At 46.6% G+C, this 25,311-nt stretch overlaps 1 protein-coding gene across 2 annotated transcripts in view; it reads right to left on the reverse strand.

Moving 5' to 3' along the window:
* The window catches only part of Mark1 (microtubule affinity regulating kinase 1), a 114,776-nt gene extending 89,674 nt beyond the window's left edge, over positions 1-25,102 (reverse strand). Inside the window, exon 1 of one of the 2 annotated variants that reach the window (XM_021246416.2) lies at positions 24,600-25,102. In XM_021246416.2, the coding sequence (XP_021102075.1) occupies positions 24,600-24,650 (51 nt within the window). In that variant the 5' untranslated portion in view covers positions 24,651-25,102. The remainder of the gene's footprint in view (positions 1-24,599) is intronic. The other variant, XM_004867402.4, reaches the window with a different exon arrangement.
* Positions 25,103-25,311: the final 209 nt, after the last annotated feature.

The following is a 25,311-nucleotide window of genomic DNA, read 5'->3' on the forward strand; positions in this document are numbered from 1 at the left end:
GCTGGCTCACACTTGGCAATCCTCCTACCTCAGCCTCTGGAGTAACTGGGATTACAGGCATGCGCTGTCACACCAGGCAAATTCCCACCATTTTGAAACCCATCCATCGCTGAACTGCACATCTGCCTGGAAGCTCAGCCCCATCAGACACAGACTACCTGGCTGCACTTCAAAGACTCAGCCACACTCCCCAAGGAGGGCTCCATACACCGTCCAGTCTCGCATACTTGAAGAACTCGCACTTGGCCCTTGCTGGACCTTCCATTTCACACCCACCCATCGCTTCTCGAACATCCCACTCGCCCACCTGTACCTCTGCTTTATGGTTCATTAATAACACCGAAAACACCAGAAGCCACCAATCCCCAGTGCACATGTGCCACAGCCTGCCCACAAGCCCTATCCCTGCTGCCACCACATCCAGGGAGGGCACAGAGCGGATGTCTAGAGTAGGGAAAGAGGTCATCTGTGTCAGGATGGAGCAGAGCTGGGGACCCTGAGGGACCCTGGGTCCTGTGAGACTGTGGAGACAAAGCTGCTTGGTGTGGGCTGAGCCAAAGGCTAGGAAGCTATGGCCTCGACTTAGGGTCAACTGCAAAGACTTGGGACAGTGTCTATGAGGTTGGAAGGGGACACCTAGTCTCTGAATACAGGCGCAGACACGCTGACGCCCACTGGATGGAGTCCGTCCCAGAGGGCGTGGGTGATGGCTCAGAACAGTGAGGCCAAACGCCAGAGCCCGTGAAAAGGAGGCAGAATGGTGCGCGCAGCACCCAAGCTGATGACGCGGCTGGGGACGGAGCATGCAGAGCTACCTGGTCTAGATACACAGGAAGACAGCACAGCACAGAGAGCCATCTATACAGACTTCGAGCTATATTTTAGGGTGAAGGGTATAGCATACTCAGATGCATTTCAGTTGCTATTTTGAACAGTGTTTGAAATTTACAGAGAAAAATATCCCGAGTGTTTTCTAAAAAACAAAAATAATACAATATGACTCACTTGCATGAGTGGTTATCAAGAACCACCTCCTTCTAGATGCATATTTATTAATGTTTTGATGAAAAAAGATCTTACACTCTCAGAAGCCAGGAATAACTTGCTCATGTGCTGGTCACGTGGTGTTGCATACTAACCGGGTCAGGCTTCTGCTGGGCAACTTCAGGCACAGATGCCACATTCTACCTATATAGATGGTGTCCCCTGGGCACGCACGTAGCTCATGCAGGGGTTCGGTGGCCCTTACCTCCACTATTCCACATGGTGAACTGAGGCAGCAGTTGAGATGACTATTTCAGCAACAGATCAGCTTAAAAAGTTAATTCCCATAGGCGATATGAGTGGGAGGATGATCGTGCTGGTTCCGTGCTATGGAGTTAGTTCAGCTGCAATGATGTTTCCCCAAATTCCCTTCCCTATATGGTTCTGGGTCAGCATTTGTTTGCCACAAGCAAAACTGGTGTGAGACTCCGGAGACAAATGTAATGCTCTAGGTGTAGGTCAGGGGCAGATCATGCTATGACTTAAATAAAACATAGCATCACAGGCCTCCACACAGTCCTCGGAACTGAACTACTTCAAAGACCCAGAGTCCCTTGCATGAAGCAAAGGCTAGGGATCCTTGAAGAAAGACACTGCTACGTGTCCCCAGATGCACACTAAATCTACCTCCTAGCTTTCCCCAAAGGGAACTCAACAACTCCCGAGGGCAATTATGCCATGGGGATGGAGCAGAAAATCCAAGCAGTCTCCAAAATGAAAGTAACTCCTGGAGACCCAGAACCCAGACGTCAGAAACTGACGACCAACGAGCTCCTGGACCAGGTCTAACTCCCAGGAGACCAGTGGGTCCCCAACTTATCCTGGGTCTACCTCTCCAGTGCCGGAACACCCACGGTGCCTGCCAGGACCCAACACTCCATTCCTGGCCAGTGAATTCGGGGCTGGGACACTGGGAAAGGGCAGGTGGAAGCCATCAGAGGGACTTGGGTTTAGTGAAACAGTAAGCCGGGAATGATACTGCTTCCTGGGGAGGCTGCAGAAGTCAGTGCCTCCACGCAGAACAGAAAAGACACTGACAGGAATCCCTAATACGGCTCCATCAGCTCACCTGTCTGGCCTGTGCAGAGCACAGATGAATCTCTGATAACTACAATATTTCTCAAAACTTAATCCACTGTAATTCCCAGTACAGCTGCTATTTTAGATGGCATTTTCTTGCTAGGTCAGATCAACACCCACCACCTCCCAGCACAGCTCACTGCTATTGGCCTGATGAATGCTTTCTATCCAACTTGGTAGTGAAACCATCTAAAGCAGTGTGTCGCTTCTTTCACCATCCTGCCCCAGTCCAGCTACGTCACACTCTGGGGCAGAGCCAACAAGGCTGCTCACAGGAGACCGTGGCGCGTCTGAGGATGTTTAACAGAACCTTTGGCCCCCACTCGCCAGCTGCCAGGAGCTCCCCAAGTCCCACTTGTAATAACACAAGCTTCTCCAATCCCTGGCAAATGTCCCCTGGGGGCAGAATTTAATCACCTGTCCTTCCACCGGGTATCACACTGGTCCTCGTATACAGGGACGTTGGAGCTCTGGGCAGCAGGAAGTAACAACTGCTCCAGACACTGTAATAAGGCACAGCAGCCAGAGGCGGAAAGGCAGCCCCGAGGAATTCAGGGCCTGTCTCCTCAGCGAGGCTCCCAGGCCTCGTGGTCTGGAAGATCTCAAAATAGCTCTTCCAAGGACGAAGAACAAGCTGCCGCCTCTGGGCCCCCTTTCCTGAGGAAAAAGGCATCGCTGGCTTTGAAGGTGACCTAAACTTCAGTGCCCTCACAGGAAGTCCCCACGCCTGCCAGCAGCGCACGGGGCCAGAACAGCAGGGCTCCGCCACAGGCTGGGGTGTCACCGAAGCCGCTCTGCCAGTGGAGCCCAGAGCCCTCAGCGGCCCTCAGAGAAGTGTCTGCACCCCTGGCGGCCCAGCTGAGGGGTCCCAGCACAGCTTCGGAACATCAGTGCTGAGGTCCACCGCCCTCTGTTCCCTTTGGGCAAACAGGTACCAGAGTATGGGCCACGGTCCTTAAAAATGCAGTCCTCAGTGTCATAACCCAGAATTTTCAAATACTCAATGACTGGAATCTCTAAAGTCTAAATTCCTGAAAGGTTAAAATCCCACTATATAATTCAGGAAAATAATTTTTAAAAAATTCTTATTTGCATGTTTTAAAAGGGATTTATTTGAAAACCTTTTTTAAAATGACAGAATACTTCACAGACCACTTTACACGTACAACAGGCAATAATAATAATGTAAATATACATTTTTTTGCGGGGGGGTAGGTTACTGGGATCAAACTCAGGACCTTGCGCTTGCCAGGCAGGCGCAGCGCCACTGAGCTACATCCCCAGCTTTAGTGTAAATATTTTTGCAAGTGTAAACACCGGTATACTAACCATAGCTGCACAGGTCTAACACTTAGGAGCAGACAAACCATGTTCACTGAGAAATAGTTCAAAAATCAAGGTGTATAACACCCATCATGATGGCTGATAATTGCATGCCTCAAGCATTACCTCCATGACCACAGGAAATACTCAATGTGCAGCCTACGCCTTCTGATGAGATCAAGTCCCAGCGACCCCAGGTCACCAACACATGCCCAGTCAGCAAACAGCCCAGGTCTCCATAAATTTTATCTTTCACAAATGCAGATGTACGAAAAGGACATTGCTGCATTTATTGAGGAAGATTGGATATTTTTATGTATACACCTGGCTTACATACAAGTCAACACTGTGATGATGTATCCTTATGGACGCAAATTTACAAAAAGTGTACAAAATGACTCAGAACCCTGTAAGAGCCTTTATACAATGTACACATTTAATACTGGAAATGATGTGATGATGCAATATCTAGCATGTGAATTGTAAAAAAAAAAATAACACTGACAATGTAAAATAGTGGGGGAGAAAAACCTCACAAGAAGAAAACTAAGAAAGAAACTTAGCCCACGTAAAGTACATCACAGCAACAGATTGCAGGCAAGGGCATGGAAGAAGTTCGTAAGAGCTGGCTGGTCTTTACAACAATTATACTTTGAAGTTTTCCACTGCAATGAACAATGCCTTTTTTCTTTTAGGCACGGCCTCTTCCCAGAGTCTACGCTCCATCTGTTTCTTACATGGGTGTGCTCTTTTGAAATTCGCCTGAGATTCCATGCACAGCGACATGAGCTGTCCCTGTTCAGTATGCCTGTCTTCTGAGCTCTGTGTCATTTTGGGGTCTGGGGGGTCCACTCCCCACATGCTCAGGTGCAGACGACAGACTCGGGGGAAACAGTACTGTGTGTCTTCTCATCCGACCTTGCACCTACTTACTTTCCGACCAGCGTCCCAGCTTCTTCAAGCCTTATGCAGCTGGGATTCATTAGGAGCTCTCAGAAGGCCAGCGCAGGCAGATGACAGTTTCCAACAACCAGATCTGTAAAGACTGTTCTGCCAGCGTGGTGTGACTATCCTGCTACAACCCAAGCGCACCAGTCTCTTCCCCAGAGTGTGTTCCCATCCTTTCCTTTCTTCCCCCAATGCAAACTGTGCCTTCCAAGATTTCAACATTCAGGATTTTAACGTTTCAGGTTTGTGACTTCTGGTATTTTTAGATGTTAGAGATTCCAACATTGGAGATTATAGCATTCATGACTGATGGTGTCTTTCGGGATCATGACTGGCATCACTACTGGCCACCAAGTTACAATGCAACACAAGCTTCGAGTTATATAACCCAGGGGTTGCCTGACTCATCGAGCAAAGAGCTGGGCCTCCAGAGCACCATCGCACTGCCAAAGGAAGTGGTATGTTAGTTAAGGGGTGAGCAGGTCCTGAAGACATGAGTCATGTGCTGTGAGATGCCGCCACCCCTCCTACATTCCTTAGTCTGTCGAGACGCACACACATGTGAGGTAGCTGTGTCCCACCTGAACTGGTCCTCACAAAGGACAGCTTGTGCGGTGCACACCTCTCAGCCTCTCCCAGGCCACCCACCCTGAACAACGGCCTCGTGAGTTAGGGAACCACCTTAGCAAGGAGGGAGGCTCCTTGGGGCCTAGTGGCCTGCGCTAGCATCCCAGGGCTCATCAGTCCCCTGCACAGAGCACCGAGCCCCCGATGGCACCGTCCTGAGGGCAGGGGTGAGGGTGCGGCCCGTGACAGGCTGGGGTAGGCTGACTACACGCACCGCTTCATCACAGAAGGCGCAGTGCTTTGTCCTTACGAACAGACACCAGCTGTAGAGAGATTCACCTTCTCTGTCCACAATGTTTACTGCAAAGCACCCAGCAGACTTACACAATAACCATTTGCCACTCCACATAGCATTGCTTCTAGGCAAAGAACTCATTTTATAGTATATGAAGCATGAACGTGGGCTTGTGCTTGGGAAACGCACCAGTCTTACTACAGGCTCCAGTACTCCGCAGACACTACATGGCCTTTGGAAGATTTTGCAACCTCGCCCAGGATGCAGCATATACCCTAAATCGGTGCCATTCCCCACAGCAGGCTTCACAGGCCCGGGAACCAAGAGATAGGCAGAACAGGGAGTAGCTCCTTTCATTAATAACCTTCGGGACTCATTAGTGAATTTTTTTCTAGTCCCTGCAACCTTGGATCTTCCTGTTTCTAGAAGTCTTAGTGCCTAAGGAGAGAGGGATGCTTCTCCGAGGTATCACAGTAATGGCCTTTCAAACTGCAAGCTGAGATTTCCTCAGGACAGTGAATCAATAGGCAGAGAAGGAGGCTGCCATAAGGCTGGGTGGTCAGTCCAACTCTCCAGGGAAAAGTGGACTGCCGTTAGGTAAATCACTGCAGGGAGGTGGATGTCTAAAACGGGGGAGCCCCCTGGGGCACCTCTCCCCATGCTCCTGTCATGAGATAACTCAGTGGAAAATCATGCTGACCCAGTGGACACAACGACCCTTCTGTAGGCCCAGGCTCTTCAGGAATGAGGTCTGGGTTACCACGATGGGCAAGGAATTATAATCACATAAGATGTGTGCTGAGGGCGAAGGGAATGTGGAATCACTATTAGAAGGTAATTACAAATACCACCCAGACCACGTGACCAGCTGCAGAAATAAAGAGTCTGACGCTTCTTCATTTTGGTATGAATACGTCCAGGTACATAGCGACCAATTCCTTGTCTCTCTTGTTACTTTCCTTCCCGTTCCCTCAGCCACCATTAACGGTTAATACTAATATTTTTAAAGTTAACATTGATGCTAATAATATAGGGCATAAAAAGAGAGTATGACTGAGAAGTGAACATCACCCAAAGGTGGATACCGGGATTTCATATTTTCTTTTGAGGAGAGAATTAGGATGTTTTTGGTATATCTAGGATAGCTGCAACACATTAGGCAAAGAATAATTCTGCTATTATCTTTAACTGGAAATTAAACGTGGCTAGGAAAAGTGTGGGGACATCCTACCCTTTACGAGGGACAAGAGATAGGCTGTGATGTTTCTAGGGCCCCGAATCCCTTTCTCCTTGTGGTCCTCAGTCAGAACTGGCCACACAAGGGGAAAAGGGCCCAAGATGTGGAGGGCAGAAATGAAGACAGCAGCCATCTGTGTGCGCCGAGGGTCAGCACAAGGCCAGAGCCAGCTGCCACTCGTGGCTGACGCGCCGACACATCTGTGGGCTCCTGCAGTCACCAGCCACAGCTGCTCTGAATCCGGGCCCGGGCGCACAGGCAACTCTCCGATGAAGGGCACGGCTCAGCCCGCAGGGCAGCGCTTTGAGAACGTGGAAAGCCGAGAGGCAGACACGAGTTCTGGGTGTCCTTGCAGGTTCCAAGATGCACGCCCCTCACGTCATGTGTATCGCCCTTCCCTCCTGACTCCAGGCCCTGTGCATTCCGGCCCCTGGCCCCATCCAACTCCCGCAGAGGAGGAACAATCCCACAGTGACTCCCCTATCCAGACCGCTCCCAGCACCTGCCCCTGCCCCAGCGGTGATCCAGCAAGTTCAAGTACCATGTTCTTACTTTGAAAAGGTAGTTGAACATGAAACTGAATTTCTAATTTAAGTCACCATTATGTAAACTTGATGAAAGTGAAATTAATTCCTCTGAATAAAAAGCCCCATACCTAGCAAGCATTATTTTTAGAAACTTAAAGAGAAATATGTTTCCTTAGAGAGAAGCAATACAAAAACGAATCAGGCAAACTTCTCATAATCCCACCAAAACTGTGCTCAGGAAACCATTACCTATAATTTCTAAGGGGCAAAAATATAAGCACTGTGATTCAGAAAAGAACATTAGATTCCAGCATACACAATATTATCAAATTATCTTCAACCCTTAAGTCCCTAACATAAGACTCGCCTTTGTATTTAAATCCGCTGAAGTCAGTGCAGTCTGGAGAGCACCCAGGAACATGTTTAAAGTTCTCATCAACCCGAGTGTATCTGCACGCAGTCTCAGGAATGAAGGCGTCGACCCGGAGGACGTGCTAAGCACGCGGAAGCCCGACGCGCATGCATCTGGTTGTGTGTTTTCGTGAGCGTGGACAGGAGGCAGATGTGATCGGCAAGTGGGCCTTCTCACCACCTTGGGCTTGGTGCAGTTAGGGAGCGCCTACGCCTGCAAAGTCTGTTAGGTAACCCGTAACTTCGACTCGACACGCATCCAACCAGACACGTCTGTCCTCGTTTCACAGAGGAGGAAACGGCCCAAAGTTTCGCACCTTAGAAATGTCTTCTCTACAGTACGTCTGGGCTCTCACCCGCTGCACGGGCCCGGATCCGACCCTTCCGAAGAGCGAGGATGTCACTGAGCGCCTCCCCTGACCTGTCCCCTGCTCTAATCCCTGTTCCCCGGGCCGGCTGCAGGTGACGCAGCCTCCAGCCCGGCTCTCTGACACGTAGTGCAAGCAACTCGGTAAGCCAGAAAGCTGGACATTGCAGATTCCATCTCGGAATAAAAAGGAATGTTGACCCATGGCTGAAAACCCAGAAATTTTAACAAATGCAAAGCATGTATAATCTTGAAATGCACTTAAAACTCTGACATATTTGCATCTATCAACATTTACATAAGTGTAATAACAATAATAATAATAATATCCGCAGCCGTTAGCACTTAGCTCCTGCAGGTTCCAGCACTGACAGGCATGGCGAGTGCCCCATTTTTAACCCTCCCCACAACCCCATACAGGAGGTGCTTCCGTTGCTGCCTTGCAAAGATAAGGAACCTGAAGCCTAAAGAGGTGAAGTGGCTTCTCAAGGGCACAACTGACAAACAGCAGAGCTGGGATTTGAACCTAGAGCCCAGCATCCGAACACAGGCTCCTAGGCTGGGAGCTGCACGCCCTGTATCTGAGTTGTGGTTCCTGAAAAGCCTTTGCCCCTGCTCCCTACACAAACACTACCCGAGGGCTGAGACGCAGAGGGAGACGGGGAGTGGCTGAGCTGTGTTTTTATCTCAGAGGCACCCTGCCTAAAATACTCGCCTGCACATGGAACAGCCCCTGGGGAGCCTTGCTCTCCAGCCTGCCAGCGACATCACAGCTACTGCCACAGAGCCCCGGAGAATGAAGCAAACATCTGCCCAAATCATATCTAAAATACGGTGTTCAATTCTTTTTGAAACTTCCTACTTCTTTCATTCCCACAACTACAAAAGTGGAACAGCAAAGTCGTACCAGAAATCACAATAGATGTTTCCTCTTCAAATCATTACATTTGATTTAACACCCAACTAGTCAGTCAGTCTTGCTCTAAGGTCTTCAGCTCAGCTATATTAAGTAAAATCTAACCAAACCCAGTTATCATCGCCTGACAGAAGCTAAGGAGCATACCAACTTAAATGTCAATACACTTTCTAAATACACTTTCACTTTTACATACACTGAATTTTTAGCTGAAGGCTTTAACCTGTGAACATGAACATGGGGAGAGAAATCTCTGACCGGGACACCTCAGAAGTTCATTAATAATGACCAGAGTTTAAAAAGCAAATGCGCTGTCCACTTAACACTACCTCAGATTTTCAAGGCACTTCATTAATTCCAGAGAACAAGTGTGTTTTGACTGTAAATGTTTACCAAACACCGAGTGGCCACTGATGAGTGCCTGGCACTGTGCTGAGATACCGAGCATGGGGCTGCATTTTAAGCTGTCTTTAACCTCACTCAGCAGGCACTTCTGCAGACTCCAGGCACTGATGCTCGCCTAATGCCTGCCTCACGCAGCATCAGTTAGAGTTCTTGGTCTCCAGGAGATTGCAGCATTACAACAGGTTTAAGAAAATTACGGTGCATTTAGAAAGCACTGTCACAAAGTGCATACAGAGGAGAATTAGCAACATGCAAACACTGGGTTCTGCAGGAAGAGTGGAATCTCCTTGACACTGCTCTCTCCTTGCTTGGCCTTTCTGCCCATCTGGAGAGGAAGGCAGAAGCAAAAGGTGTAAGTGACTTGTGTGTATGGCAGAGGGACACCAACCTCTACGGAAGCCCATCCTCCTCGGGATGCCCTGGGAGGTGGGAGCTAAAAATTCCCTAGAGGGCTGGGGGTAGGGCACAGGTCTGATCTAAAGTACTGGCCTAGCCTGCTCAGGGCCTCAGGTTCAGCTCCCTGAAACACACACAGACACACAGACAGACAGACAGACAGACACACACACACACACACACACACACACATGGCCACTTTATTTCCTTATTTACAGCACACAAGCAGTAAACAGAAATAACTTAGCCAGAAGGGATCAATGCCATGACTTAACAGTGCGGCTCAGTTTAATAATTTTTATCTAGAAAAATATGCAAGACAGTTTGTAAGTACCAAAATGAGATTTACCGTGAAGAGCCATGAAGCAGCCAGGCTAAGTGACTTATCCAAGATAAACTAGCTAGCAACTCATTACCACCCAAGCCTTCTGACTTCTACCGCCACTCCTGCCCTTTTCATTACAGACAGGTTAGAGACAGATTAGAGACTATCTTCAAACAGCAGTAATACCCCTCTTCAAGTCACTGAAGTTAACAAATGGTAACAGAGGGCCGGGGATTTAGCTCAGTGGTTCCGGCACCGGCCTCGAAAGTGCAAGGTCCCGAGTTCGATCCCCGGTACCAAAAAAAAAAAAGATGGTAGTAGATAAAACTAAACTGGGAATACGGCAGCAGCTAAATAATCAACTGTATTCACCCCTAATTAAAACCACAAAGACAAAATGCCCTGCAAGGACAGTGAGCCATCAGTTCTAGCATTTGCGGCTACCAAGCGACTGCTTCTTGGTCAGCGTGGCCTTCTCATCCGGACTCCGAGCACACGGCGCCGAGGTCACTGTGTGCGATGTGAGGCTCAGCGGAAGGCAGAGAAAACTGCCGGCTCTGTCTCAGGAAGGCCCTCCCCACAGCTGCGGTGGGAGGGCTACGCGGAAAGAAGGCCAGGCTCAATTCCGCATTGCAGAGAGGCTGGGCACGCAGGGCCATGGGCCAGAGGGGCTGAGTCGTGCCACGTGACTAAAGGGAGCGCCGCAAGTGAGAAACGAAGAGTTCAATGGAGAGCGATCAGATTCCAAGAGCGGTCTCTCCACGATGCCTTCGCAAGAGTCTGCCAGACCCAGACGGGCCTCCCGGGACAGATGGACACAGCGGCCAGGGTGGACGCCCAGCGAGGAGCAGCTCCGTCCGAGCCTCACTAAGCGCTGGCCGCGCCTTGCTCGCCGCCACCACCAGCACTCCCTCGCCAGGCCCTTCCTCCCCAGGCCCGCGGCGGAGCAGCCCCTGAACGTAAAAACTGACCGATCCCGATCCCCAGACACGCAGCCCACCGGGAATCCAGACCCAGCTCTGCCCCTGCACGCGGGGCCTGCGTCCCTCGGCCATCCGGGTCTCCCCACCCGCTCAGCCTGGGCGGAGCCACCTGGAAAGGGTGCTTATCCTTCAACCCTAGGTCCCCGGGCCTCTGGAGCACCCCGTCTTTGTTCCTGTTCCGATCTGATCTGTGGGGTAACAAGGGGCGGTCTCTTTCTACTTCACTGTGCTGTTTGTCCCCAGGCCTGTCTCCCTCTCAGGCCGAGTCACGGCAGAACAGGGACCAGGTTTCACTTGCCTTTGTATCCCCGTCCGCGCAGTCGTCTTCAATGTGATGGAGTGAATGAAAAGGAAAGAAAAGTAACTCTTCTTCTCAAGCTGTGGAACCTGCCCTCGATCCCGGAGCGGAGCCTGCTGCCGTACCCTGCCCCTGCACCTCACTAACCTTTCGGACTGCTGTCACCTCCCGTGGCTGTCTGAACTACACTGAGAAGGAGCCTAAAGAGGTGTCCATCGGTTTCCCAGGAGGAAGAGTCAGCTATAACGAAGGCAGGTCGTGGCGAATCCCTCTTTTAGTGCCACCCGCTTCCCTGCAGAGTTAGCCGCGCAGATGTGGGAGACGAGGAAGATGTGGAAGAACCGGGGCTCCTGGTCACCTACACTCTCTCACCGCGCCTCACACGTGGGCCCTGCCAGCTCCAAACTGGACACGTCCCTGGCATTTCCACTGCGGCACCACCTAGGAAAGGACCGGGTCGTCGTCTCTCTGCCCCACTTTCTGTAACCATCAACTGTGATCCTCACGACCTTCCAACTGATAGGACTCATGAAAATGCTGTCCCCATCACCACATAAATCGGGGCTTTGCAAAGCCTAGGCAGGAGGTTCCTGCATCTGAAGGTTTGGGGAAGGAGAGATCCTGGACTTGACCCTGGAGAACTTGAGGGACAACTTGTGTGGCCAGGAGAGGGGCCAGGGAAGGGCCTGGAAAGTCTTCCCCACGGACTTGCTCTGCTGAGAACAAATAAGTAAAATAGACCTTGATTTACTAAATCATTAAAACCAAAGACATGGCCAATTCGATGGCAGGTAATTTAGGATCTACAGAAGTGATGTTGGAAGCAGTCTGTATCCTCAAAGTATTTTCAATTTAGTTAGGAAGAAAAAGTGTAACCATAAACAATTGGAGAACAATGCGAACTGCAGTACAGAATGCTCTCTGAACTTGATTGAGGCCAAGCACCTCTATATTCAAAAATTTTATGGATGGAACCTCTACAGGACTACTGACTACTTTATAAATAGATTATACATGCACATTAAACACAAAATAAAAAGATGAAAAATTGTGAAAATATATTAAATCATAATAGCACAAAATTTTCAGCAATTAGTAAAACACTTTTAATATTCTACAGTATAAATAAATGTTTCTTGATGTTTGAGATCTTGACTTAAGAATTTGTGATACTATGAAGTGAATGATTATAAATTCAGCTTATGTTGATATCTGATTTCAATAACTGTTGTGGCTAAAGAAAGTACTGTGCACAAGTGGAAGTAGTGGGCCATCTTATTTATTTAATTATGCCCTTATTTAAGAACAATGCTCATATGGGCCGGGGATTTAGCTCAGTGGTTTCACCGCCTGCCATGCAGGCACAAGGACCCAAGTTCAATCCTCGGTACCAAAAAAAAAAAAAAAAAAAGAACAATGATCATATTTTAATCTACCTACCAATTATATGAAAATTTTTATAAAAGTTCTATTAGCAAATGTTCACCTTCCCTGATGACAACTAGCAGCCCTTGAAAACTACTCATTTTAATAATTGTAAAAAATGGTTTCCAAAACCAACTACAGGTTTCGAAATGGAAAACTTACAAACTGAAATTCACACACATTTTTAGATGTGGAGACAGTGACACGGTCTAGAGCAGTAGGATCCCATTAAGCATGGACTTTCTGAACACCTATTTCCAAAGAGCACAGTATAGTATATACTGTATAGTCTTTCTTCAGTAGGGTAGATGTGCCCTTGTGAGAGGTTTTCTAGAGGGAAAACACATTTTTTAATTTATTGTGAGACCGGAAGAAAGAAGAGAAACATCCAAGGACAAAACAAAAACAAACATAAAAACAAAGACACAAATGCCAGCTGAAAGTGACCACAAAAGCTGAGTTACCCTGGGATCAAATTCTAAGCCCAGAACCCACCCCGAAGTGCAAAAGCTGACCCCAACGTCTCTCCCTGGGCAGTCTGACTGGGGTTACTAAGGGTCCCAGGGCAGCAGATTCCTAGCAGGAGCAAACAGAAACCTCTCCAGGAACGCAGCCTTGGTTATCAGGCCCTCAGGCTGCACACGGATGAAATCAGACCAAGGGCAGTTCACCACCACAGACCAGCACAAGGAGCGGCCACCCAGATGAAAAGGAATCCACAGGCACCAACAACCTGTCTCTCCAGGGACGGGAAACAACAGAATTACCACAGACAGAGTGCAAATAACTACGTATTCAATGTTTAAGGAAATGAAGACAAAATCATAAAAAAATAAGCAAGTATCAAGAGAACATTTTCAACAGCCAGAGTGGTTTGAGGAAAACCTTGGAACTTTTAGAATTTAAAAGAAGAATCGATAAAATAAAGAATTCAACGGACAAGGAACGAGAAGAGTGAGGTGTGTGCCAATGCCCCGGTTTTGGGCTCTCGTAGAAAGACTCGTTTTCCACTGAAGACAGACCCCAGCAGACAGACTCCGGACGCCACTAAAAATCAAGGAAACACAGGAAGGGTGCAAGAGAGGACAGGACAGACAAAAGAACCACAAGATGGTCGCTGAGCAGAGGAGCAACGTGTGTCCATCTCCATCATCAGCTCCACTAAACGCACAGGACTGGAGACCACAACTGAAATCACAACGTGACTGAGTGGGCTCAAGATCCAACTCAAAGCTCTCTGTGTGGGAATCTGGATTTCAGGACACATGCAGGCTGAAAGTGAAAGGACAGGAAGGGCAGTTTCAGGTGAACAGTAACCGAAAGGTAGCAGGGGGCGTATTTATATTAGAAAATAGACATTAACTCAGAGACTGCCAGAGACCAAGAAAGATGGATGTCACATATTGACAGAGGGTCAATGCACTAGGAAGATACCACTGTAAATGTATCTGCACCAACAGCAGAGGGCCAAATGCAGGAGCACACAGCAACACAATAATGGGTTTCAACAGTGGCTAGACAAACGTCCAGGCAGACGATCAATAAGGAAACCAGAGGACTTGAGCAACATTATAGACCAAATGGACCCAAAAGACAACATAACATTTCGCCCAAGAGCAGCACAATACACATTCTCCTCAGGCACCATACACATTCTTCAGGGCAGATAACATGTCTTGTCACACACACAAAAATCTTAACAAACTTAAGATTGAAAGCATTCCAAGTATCTTCTCAGACTACAATGGAATGGGAAATCCACAAACGTGCTGAAATTAAACAACACACTCCTGAACAACCAATGGGTCAAAGAAAAATATCAAAGAGGAGATAAGAAAATACCTTAAAACAAATGAAAAAAGAAAAAAGAAAATATATCAACGTGTATGGGCAACAACAAACATAGTTCTAAAGGGAAAATTTCTGTCATTTAAAAACCTACATTAAAAAGGAAAGAAGTGCTAAAATAACCTAACTATACTTCAAGAATTAGAAAAAGAATAAATCTAAAATAAAAGAAAAAAAATAAAATAATAGAGCAGAAATCAATGCAAGAGAAAATAGAAAAAAAAACAAAACTTTTAAGAGTTTTCTTTAAAGATCAACAAAATTTCTAAACTTTTTCCTAGATTAAGAAAAAAGAGGGCCGGGGATTTAGCTCAGTGATTTCGCTGCCTGCTGCGCAAGTGCAAGGACCCGAGTTCAATCCCTGGTACAAAAAAAAAAAAAAAGAAAGAAAGAAAAGAAAAAGAGAAGGTTCAAATAAATAAAATCAGGGAAAAAAAGAGAATATTACAACTGATTATAGAGAAACAAAAGGGATTAGGAGACACTACCATGAATAATTGTATGCCAACAAATTGAGTGACACAGAAGAAATGGATAAATGCGGACAAATGCACACCCTGCTGAGTGGGTTAGTTCAGACTGAGGCTGAGGCCACACTTCACTGTGTCTGTGAGGGTTCTAGAAGAGACCAGCACTCAACAGCAGAGTGGGCAGAGACAATGCCTCGCCAGTGCAGGGCATCATCCACCCACCGAGTGCCAGGATACAACTCAGAGGAGTGGGAAGGGAGGACTTCCTCTCTACCTGAGCTGGGACATCCGTCCTTGACTGCTGGACAGGGGAGCTCCTACTCCTCTGGACTTTGGATTCGGACTGAACTACGCCACTGGGCTTCCTGTGTCTCCAGCCTGCACAGTATTCTCTTTTAAGCATGCAGTCAGATTTTTCAGCCTCCAAAATAGCATCAAGCCATCCTCATAATAAATCATAATAAATATTCTCTTATATATGTCTATAAATCCAATTGTTGTGTTTTCCTGGAGAATCCTAACAAACCTACCAAGACTGAAGTACAAAGAAACAGAAAATTTAAGCCGATCTAGTAAAGAGATTGAATCAGTATTCACAGATCTAACAAAGAAAAACATAAGACCAGATGGCTTCCCTAATGAATTCTACCAAACATTTAAAGAAGAATGAACACTAATCTTTTTCAACCTCTTACAAAAATCGAAGAGAACACCACTAACTCATTTGGTAATGCCGGTATTACTCTGATACCAAAGCCTAAAAATGATATTACCAAAAAAAAAAGGAAACTACAGGCCAATATTCTTAATGAATTCAGATGCAAAAGTCCTGAAAACAAACAAATAAAGAAAAACCTAGCAAAGCAAAATCAACACTATTTGAAAAGGATTACGCACCATGACTAATTGAGATTTATGTTTGGGACACAAGAGCAGTGCAATATACAAAGGTCAATATGATGTATAGCACACTAACAGAAGATTAAAATTCCATGATTACCCTAACAGATGAAGGAAAAGCAGCTGACAGGACCTAACACCCTTTCACAATAACAACACTCAACAAATACGAATGAAGACAAGTTAGCCCAGCATAATAAAGACCACAGGAAAAGCCCACAGCAAACAACATATTTAATGGTGGGAAAAACTCTCCTCCACCATCAGGAACAAGGCCAAGCAGCCATTCTCACCTCTTCTATTCAACACAGTACTGGGAGTCCTAGCTATGGCAATAAAGAAGAAATCAAAATAAACAGTATCCAAATCAGCAAGTAACAAATAAGATTGTTTGCTTATAAAACTTTATAGATGAGATGGTCATTTACATAGAAAACCCTAAAGATTACACAAATACACACAATTGGAATTAATAAATTCAGGAAAGTTTAAGAATACAAAAAAAATCTACATAGAAAAATCAGTTGCATGTCTACACACTGACAAGGAACTACTAAAAAAGGAAAGTAAGAAAAGAATCCCACTTACAAAAACATCAGACAGAATAAAATACTTACTAATAAATGTAAACAAGCCAGGGAAAGACTTGCACATGGAAAACTATAAAACACTGTTAAAGAAATTAAAGATAAAACAAACAAATGGAAAGACAGCCCAGAATCATACATTGGAAGAATTAATATTGTTAATGTGTTCATACTACTCAAAATCACCTATAGGTTCAGTACAATCCAATGGTAGTTTTTATAGAAATAGAAAAAATTCAAAATTCATACATAACCACAATAGGTCATGAATAGCCTAAACAATCCTGAGAAAGAAGCTGGAGGTCTCATGCTTCCAGACTCCAAAACACATATACAAATCTACAGTAGTCAAAACAGTATAGTACTGACATAAAGACAGACATATAGACCAAGGGAATAGTGTAGAGGGCCCACAAATATGACCATCTAGATACAGTCAAATTTCATCAAGGGCATTGTGGTGGATTAACTAATGGTCAACTTGAAGCGCCCAGCCGAACTGAGTCAGCGTGGTTCTGGGTGTGGAGGACCCACCTGAGGATTGCTGCCAATGGCATAAAAGGAGAACTGGAGGGGAAGATGAGGGACTGTTGATTTTCTTGGAGTGGCCTGCTACAGCTGGTTTTCCTGAGGCCACTTAGCTGTTCTTGTTGTTGGAGGAGTTCAGGTCCTCACTGTCACTGGAAATGGCTGCTGTTCTCAGGGGAGCTCTGGTCTTCACCTGGAGCATCACTTCCTGGATCCAGTGTAGATCCCTCAGTGTGGCATAGATCCTTCATCCCACTGGCACAGGCTCTCTAGCTTCCACCACTGGCCTTTGGGCCTTTCCGGTGCAGATCCTCAATACGGATTTGCATGAGACATTGCCATGGGCTCTAGGCCTCTGGCTGGACTCCTGGAGGACATTGCCTTGGGCTCTAGGCCTTCAGCTGGACTTGTGCAGGATATTGCCGGGGGATCCTCGGCTGGATTCTTTGGGTCTCTAGCACGTGTGGACAGATCTCTTGCATTCCTCTGCATTTGACTTTTTGGGTGAATATTATAAAATAATCCTATGAGTTATGTGTCCTGTATTAAATCTATTCCCTTGTAATCCTCAACTACAAAAGGCATCAAGAAAACACAATGGAGAAAGGTCAGTTCTCAACAGACAGTTCTGGGGAAACTGAATAGATCCATACAAAAGAATTATATTTGACCCTCATCTTACATCATACACAAAAACCAGTGCAAAATGGATTAAAGGTTTAAAAGTAAGACCCAAACTAAGAACTAGAAGAAAACTCAGGAAAAGCTGCATGGCATTGTCCTTGGTAATTATTTCTTGGACATGAGACTAAAAGCTCAGGCAACAAAAGTAAAAATAGATGACTACATTAAACTAAAAGGCTGCTGCAAAGAAAGCAACAGGGTGAAACAGTAGCCTGCAGAATGGGAGAAGGTATCTGCAATCCATATATATGATGAGTTAATATCCAAAGCACATAAGACACTCCTCTATTTCAACAGCAAATGCATAAATGACCTGACTTAGACATGAGCAAATGACTTGAACAGACTTTTCTTCAAAGATGACACACATAGCTGATAGATATATGAAGCAATGGCCACCATCACTAATTATCAAGAAAATGCAAAACTACAATGAGATAGCACTTCACATCTCTTAGGATGGCTATTATCAAAAACTAAAAACAAAATAACACAAGCTGACAAGAATACTGCAACCCTTATGCACTGTTTCTGAGAATGTAAAATTGGCACTCGTTATCAAAAAACAATACGGAGGATCCTCAACAAATTACAAACACAACTAACATGTGATCCAGCAATTCCACTTCTGGACATTTACCCAAAACAATTAAAATAGAATCTTAAAAATATTTACCCTCCCATATTTGCTGCATCATTATTCACAAATAAAAAGATATAATGTAATAAAAAATGTCAAGTTTGAGACAGGAGGATCGCCACAAGTTTAAGCTCGGCCTGATCTCACAGTGAAACCCTGTCTCAAAAGAAAAAGAAAAGAAAATGAGCAGTATGAAAAGAAGTCTGACCTTCATGCTATCATTAACTCATATTACACTGTAATATAATCTTATTATACTTTACTATGGTAATATAATAAAAATATAGTGTGTTTAAATAAAAAATTTATCACAATAAAAGACATATTGCCATTGATTCCCTTCAAGATGCTCCTGCTATTTTCAGCACATTGATCCCATCATTCTTGACACTTTCCTTGTTTTCCGATTAATTTCATTGGTACACTTTTGACATACATAATGAACACATTCATCACAAGGAATCTGCACATGTACATAATATTGTAATTCTTTTTTTCCCATTGCCATTCCCCCCTTCCCTTCTGAAGTAGTTCTGGAATCCTCTTTCCTGGGTGTCTTTAGTTGCACTGTCATGCAATGTCATTTAGGACATTGCTTTAGTGTCCTGAATCAATTTAAAATGTTTATTTTTCATGGTCATTTAGCCTTTGGGGAAGAGCCAGAAGCCACAGGATGCCAGATCTGGTGAGTAAGGTGGGTGAGGACACACTGTAGTCTGTTTATGATCCTGCCTTCTGTTGGGTGGTGCTTGGCAGCAGCATTCACCATATTTCTGATCACACTTGTAAAGACCCTTATGGAAGAGGGTCCATAAATGTTTCAGAAAGTGGCAGGAAGGATGGGATGAGAGTGTTTGAAAGGAGAAGGAATATTTTGAGGGGGGTTAATAGCCACAGGTCTTTTACTGTAGTAATTTTTAAAATGTAAACATTCACCATTATCTTTTCATCATCCCTTGTACAATAGCCAAGAAGTAGAAACAACCCAACAGTCCATCAGGAGATACTTGGGTAAACAAACGGGTAGATATACACAATGGGATATTATTCAGTCATAAAAAAGAAACTCTGACATGTGTTAAAACACGGATAAACCTGAGTACACTATACTATGTGAAGTGGAATAAATACTGCATGATTCCACGTATATATCTAACATAGTCAAACACATCAAAGCAGAAAGTAAGAATAGTGGTTGCTGGGGCTGAAGGGAAAAGGAAGTGGAGAGTTACTATTAACACGCACAAAGTCACGCAAGATGAAGAAATTCTAAGTATCTATGCTGGGCCGGGGATTTAGCTCAGTGGTTCTGCCAGCTGCCTCACAAGTGCAAGGTCCTGAGTTCGATCCCCGGTGCCAAAAAAACCTACAAAAAACATCTCCACTAAATATGTATGCCTTCAGATAACCATACTGTACTGTACATCTAAAGATTTGTTGAGGGCTCATCAGGTTAAGTTTTTTATCACAATTAAAAAATTCTACAGATGGATTAAGAGAGATTTAAATACAACTACTGAAAGACAGATCTAAACATATTACCTATGTAGTGCAGATTGTACTACAGATTGCAATACAGAGAAACAGTGAAATAGGAGAAAAATGAGAATGAGAAGTGAAGACATATGGAGGATAGAACAAGAAATTTTAGCATGTGTCATCAGAGTACCAGAAGCACAGAGAGAGCAGAGGCTGAGACTATTCAAAGAGAATGCTGGTGGATGCACTTCCAGGGTTGACGAAAGATACACATCCACAGACCACAGATCTTAACAAATTAGAGAGTGCGTCACTGAGCGGGAAAATGAACTGGTGGAAAAAATGAAGGAGATGCTCAGGTATATGGAGGAGTTAGGTCTAATGTAATGTAATTAGAGCACAAAAAAGGAAAACACCAGAAGCAAGGTAGTAATCAAAAAGATAACCACTGATGAGTACGCAGAAGTTATAAAAAATGTGAATACAGAAAACAAGCAGAGCAGGCATGGCGGTGCACACCTGTAACCTCAGCACTCAGGAGGCCGAGGCAGAAGGACTGTCATAAGTCTGAGGCCAGCCTGGGTCACATAATGAGTTCAAGGCCAGCCTGAACCTCATAGCAAGACCTGTCTCAAAAAAAAGAAAACTAGCAGGATGAAAAGAAGCCCACAACTAAATGTAGTACAATGAAACTACAACAAAACCAAAAGACCCTTAAAAGAGATGGACACAAAAGGCAACCTGGCAGTTAGCAGATGACTCCCAAATAGCAACAATGGAGCCCACAGACAATGGAATGCTATTTTCTGAGTAGTGAAAGAAATTAAGCTATCAACCTATAGTCACAGAGTGAGCAAAGTTGTCTTTCAAAAATAAGAGCAATCGGGCCAAGGATTTAGCTCAGTGGTTCCGCAGCCTGCCTCTCAAGTGCAAGGTCCCGAGTTTGATCCCCAGTACCAAAAAAAAAGAGTAAGTGTGTTTTGAGATTTTAAAAAATAAAGTTTATGACTGATAATCCTCCTCCAGATGAACTTCTAAAGGTATTCACCAGAAAAAAAGAAAATGACTCCCAAAGGAAAAGGAAAATGGAAAAAGAAATAATAACAATAACAATTTAGGCTTTTAAAAAAAGAAGAATTAATGACAGCATGTAGGTCAGAGCCAAGTGACAGACATAAAAGATGTTCCTTCCCCAGCGTGCAGTCCCGGACGCCCTGTGGAGCCTCTGGAACCTGCCCTGCACATACACAGTGCTCAGCTACAAGGGAGAGATGCTGGCTGCAGTCACCTGGGCTGCTGTTAAATTCACGAGCCACGTAACAAAGGATTTGTAATTCGGGGATGAAAGGGAAAGGACAGAGGAAACAGTAAAGGCTCAGAAGCACAGATCAGGAAAGCATAACCTGTCCTTCCTCTTAAAAAGCACATTATACGTATGTGCTTTTGAAATGTCTAAGCCAAAGATAAACAAACAAAGCACTTCCTTGAAGCAAGAGCACAGCACAGCAATAGTGGGAGATACCCTTGGACAGGTCACTCGCCAGCCTGAAGCTACAGCCTCCTAGGTTGTAATAAGCAGCATCTCCCCTTTCCTACATCACCACAGACCACAGAAGGGAATGCTGTGGCCCTCATCAAATTCAATTCTAAATATCCCAAGAAGTTGTCAAATCCACTTTCTTCATACTGATCAAAATTTCATCATAAGAAACTAGGAGGGCAATTGTGAACTATAAAAAGTATAATCAGAGTTTTTCCAAAACACTACAATATTGGGGATTTTTGTCCCACTGAAAAGTACACGAAAAAATAGAAATACATTAGCATAACAGTAACATTATCTACATCCACGCTGAAATTATCCAAGAATTGTCTACCAGAAAAATAATTTTTCAAGCATAAATTATTTTTTCTAGATTTACTTTACAACCTAAAATCAAACACATTTTGCATGGATTCTATGGTCTGCAACATATGTTTTCTATTTCACTATGAAGCATTTATTTCCTTAAAAGTTCATTATTGGTTGTTCAGTTGTGTTTAGCCAGTTGAGGCCTATCAACAAGGCACATGCAAATCCTTTATCTAAGAAAATATTCCTGAAGTAGCACACACAGAATGTTCTCAAAGCAAAGTCATTCTTCTCACTCAACTATATACAGCAGTAGTATGTAAGAGATCACTATTACAATGTTCCCTTTTTGGGTTTTTTAATTTTCCTGAATATATATTAGTGACCTTGGGTGGGGTAGATATTACATATTCCCAAGGACATGAAATCTAAATATGTTATACCTATGAAGAAATTTTTGTATTAACTGCAAATGACAATAAAATACCAAGATAGTTCTTTAAATTATTGTATTAATTTTATTTCTATGGGTCATAAAATGTTTTAGGTTACCATCTTAATATAACAAAAGACTTACAAGCCTTTAACATAACATATAATTTTCAGAAACATTCTAAAAAATATGTCACTTGGTTGAAAATGACTACAAACAAATGTACATTTTGCCTGCCACACTGGCATTAATTTACTGGCTAACAAGGAGGTCTGTTGGTTTATTTCACCGAGGAGAGGTAAATAAGAATGGCTAAAACCACTTAATACTAAGCAGAGACTGAGGAACAGCCAACGGTGATTTAAATAGCCAGTGGTGCCCCTTTACACACACCTAGAACACTTACAGACCAACTCGGCCCTATGACACACTCTTCTACACGCTACTCGGCTGGGATTGCGTCTTCTGTAAGCCACTTGAGGGGAGAGGCCTCATCATAAATACTTCTGCACCCCCTTCCAGCTCAAAAACGGAGTCGAGCGCATGCTTATTACAGGCGACAGTATAATAGATATTTTCCATGGCAATTAGGAGATAATGAGGATGTGGGCTAAGCAAGCTAAGTGGAGATACAGTTCTGTACCACACAGTGAGGAACAAGGGCATACGAGTGACTTGGAAATAACATGTTTGGAAACACAGCAAATGGGCATCTACAGCACATTTTCAGAGGTACTCCCAACAAAATTCATCATTCCATCAATGCTTAGCTTTAAGTTCCTTTTTGTTGTTGCTGTTGACACCTGCGATGCTGCATTCTGTCCCAGCCCTTAATGGCTATTTCTACAATGCATCTCAAATCTGTAGAGTACCATATTCATACAGCCTGTAGTATTCAAACTCCAAGACAAATAAAAACAATGTATTTTTCCACTCCTAGCTTCACACACACAGTATTTTGTTAATAAAAACAAAGGTCATCAGCTGTTTGATACTCACACTCCAGAATGATGGGAATTTTCTAAGAATTCCTCTTAGAAAAACCCTGTAGTAACTTGGTTTTAAAATCAACTTTAACCCAATTCTTCATTTTTCTCTCAAACCTCCTTCAAAATTATCCACTGACCAGGGACTGGGAACAGGGGACAGAGGCAGGGGACAGATTTTTTCAAACAATGACCATAATGCAAATTAAGCTATAGCGCATGAACACAGCACTTCTATATTGTTTACCGTCTTAAATGCACATCACTGAGAAACAAAAGCACACTCTCCAATATCCTCCAACCATGAGCTCTTGCGAGATTTGTCCTCCCTTCCCACCACTGCACAAAGTTTCTGCACTCCCCTCCTCTCTGAGGCTAAGCAGTCGGTGCCCCTCCAACACCTCCCAAGTGCGCCTGCATCTCTCCTCTCTCCCACCTTTTGTCTGAGGACGCCAGAGCACTTCACGATGCTATCTTTCAAGTCTTGAAGTCGCTGGTACAGAGTGTGCTGGAGGGCTGAAGAGTTCACTAGACAGCTGAGAGGCCTGGACAGCTGAGAAAAGCTACTGCCCTCCGGCTCCTCAACCTCCTCAGAAAGAGGCAGGGCTCTGTTTACTGGCCATGGGGATTTTATTTAAACAAAACAAAACACACAGAGAAAGAACCCCTTTCTCACAAAGGAACTTGGGCACACACAACTGTACTTTTCAGAGATGGAAATACGACTGGTCTTGTTCTCTGTTCTCGAAGTTCCCAAGTTTCCACACCCAGGATGTCTGCATCTTGATAGAAACTCCGGAGGGCAATCTGATCAGACCCAGAGCCTCTCCTTCAAGCAGGGCACCCTGACACTCCCGAGAGGCAGGAGAGGCTGCTTAAGTCAAACCTACCCTGAATCACCACACTGACTTGGGAGGGACAAAGTCCCTGGCGTCCCGGCTTCTATACACCTGGCTGCAGCCCGGGCCACAGGAGCCCTCTTGACATGAAGTGTCACAGGGCCCAGCTCTAGGGACTAGCTTGTCTCCATCTGGCCCCCTCCTGCTGCCTTTGGTGCCCATGGCCCACAGTGTGGGCACAGTGTTGCAAAAAGCAAAGTCATGGGCAATGGGGGGGGGGGGTGCGTGGACTGAAGGACCAGAGAAGCAGGGTGTGGAGGTGGCTGCCGGGGGTCGTCAGAGCTGTGGGGATGCGATGCCCACTCTGTCCCTCCTGCCCCGGCCCTCCAGGGGCAGGACTCTGCCGGAGGGCCAGCCGCGGACAGAGCCGCAGAACCGGGCCAGAGCCCTAGCCCGGGGTCAGAAGGAACAGAACACAGCGGCCGGGGGGGGGGGGGGGCGCGGGCTTCCGGCACCAGAAGCAGGGGACCAGGGATCCAGGGGTGGGGACAGGGGGTGACAGGGGACGGGAACGGGGGACAAGGGACAGACGACAAGGGACTGGGGACGATGACCAGGGACAGGGAACTGGGAACAGGAGACACAGGAGACAGGGGACTGGGACTGCGGACGGGAACGGGGGACGGGGACTGGGAACAGGGGACGGGGGCAGGGATCGGGGCCGGGGATCGGGGCAGGGGACAGCGGACGGCGGACAGGAACGGAGGACGGGGCCGGGGCCGGGCGAGGACGGCCGGCGCACTCACGTTCTCGGCGTCGCGCTCGTTCACCGTGGGCAATGGCGTCCGCGCCGACATCTTGCGGCGGGGCCGGGCCGGGGTCCCGGGCGGCGGCCGGGGAGGAGCGGGTGGCGCGGGCGGCGGAGGAGGGGACGCGGCGGCTCCCCGCCCGGCCCCTGCGCCCGCCCAGCCTCAGGTGCGCGCCGCCGCCCGGCCCCGCCGCATCCGCGCGCCCGCCGCGGTCTCCCACCGGGTCCGCGCCCAGCCGGCGCCCGCAGTCTCCCTCCCGGTCCGCGGCGAGGCCTGGATGGGGTGGGCCGGGATGTGGCCCCTCCCTTCCCTTCCCCCGGCCCACTCGTCCCCCTGCACGCGGCGCCTGCTCCGCCTGTGCAGCCGCTCTCGCGGGGCGGCGGGGCCAGGGGACAGCGGTGCACACGGGGACCCTGCACTGGGGACACCGGGGCTCGACCCCACGCGGGCTCGCGCCTGCCCCTCGGGCCGCCTCCCTGCGGGGACAAAGGCGCGGGCGCCACCCGGTGGGCGGGGTGCGGGTCCCCGGCCCGCCGCGAGCCCGAGCCCGCGGCCGCCGCGCCCCGCGTCACTTCCTGGGGGCGGGAGCGTCCCCGAGGGGAGAGCGCGCGGGACGGGGCTCCGGGCCGAGGCCGACCACCTGCCCTCCCGTGCGTCCGCCGACCGCGCCGGCTTCCGGGCCCGAGGCCGGCCGCCCTCTCCCGCCGAC

Source organism: Heterocephalus glaber, unplaced genomic scaffold, assembly GCF_053883595.1.
Source record: "Heterocephalus glaber isolate CG9 unplaced genomic scaffold, H.glaber_assembly_v1.0 deba00001067, whole genome shotgun sequence".
Taxonomy (NCBI): Eukaryota; Metazoa; Chordata; class Mammalia; order Rodentia; family Bathyergidae; genus Heterocephalus; species Heterocephalus glaber.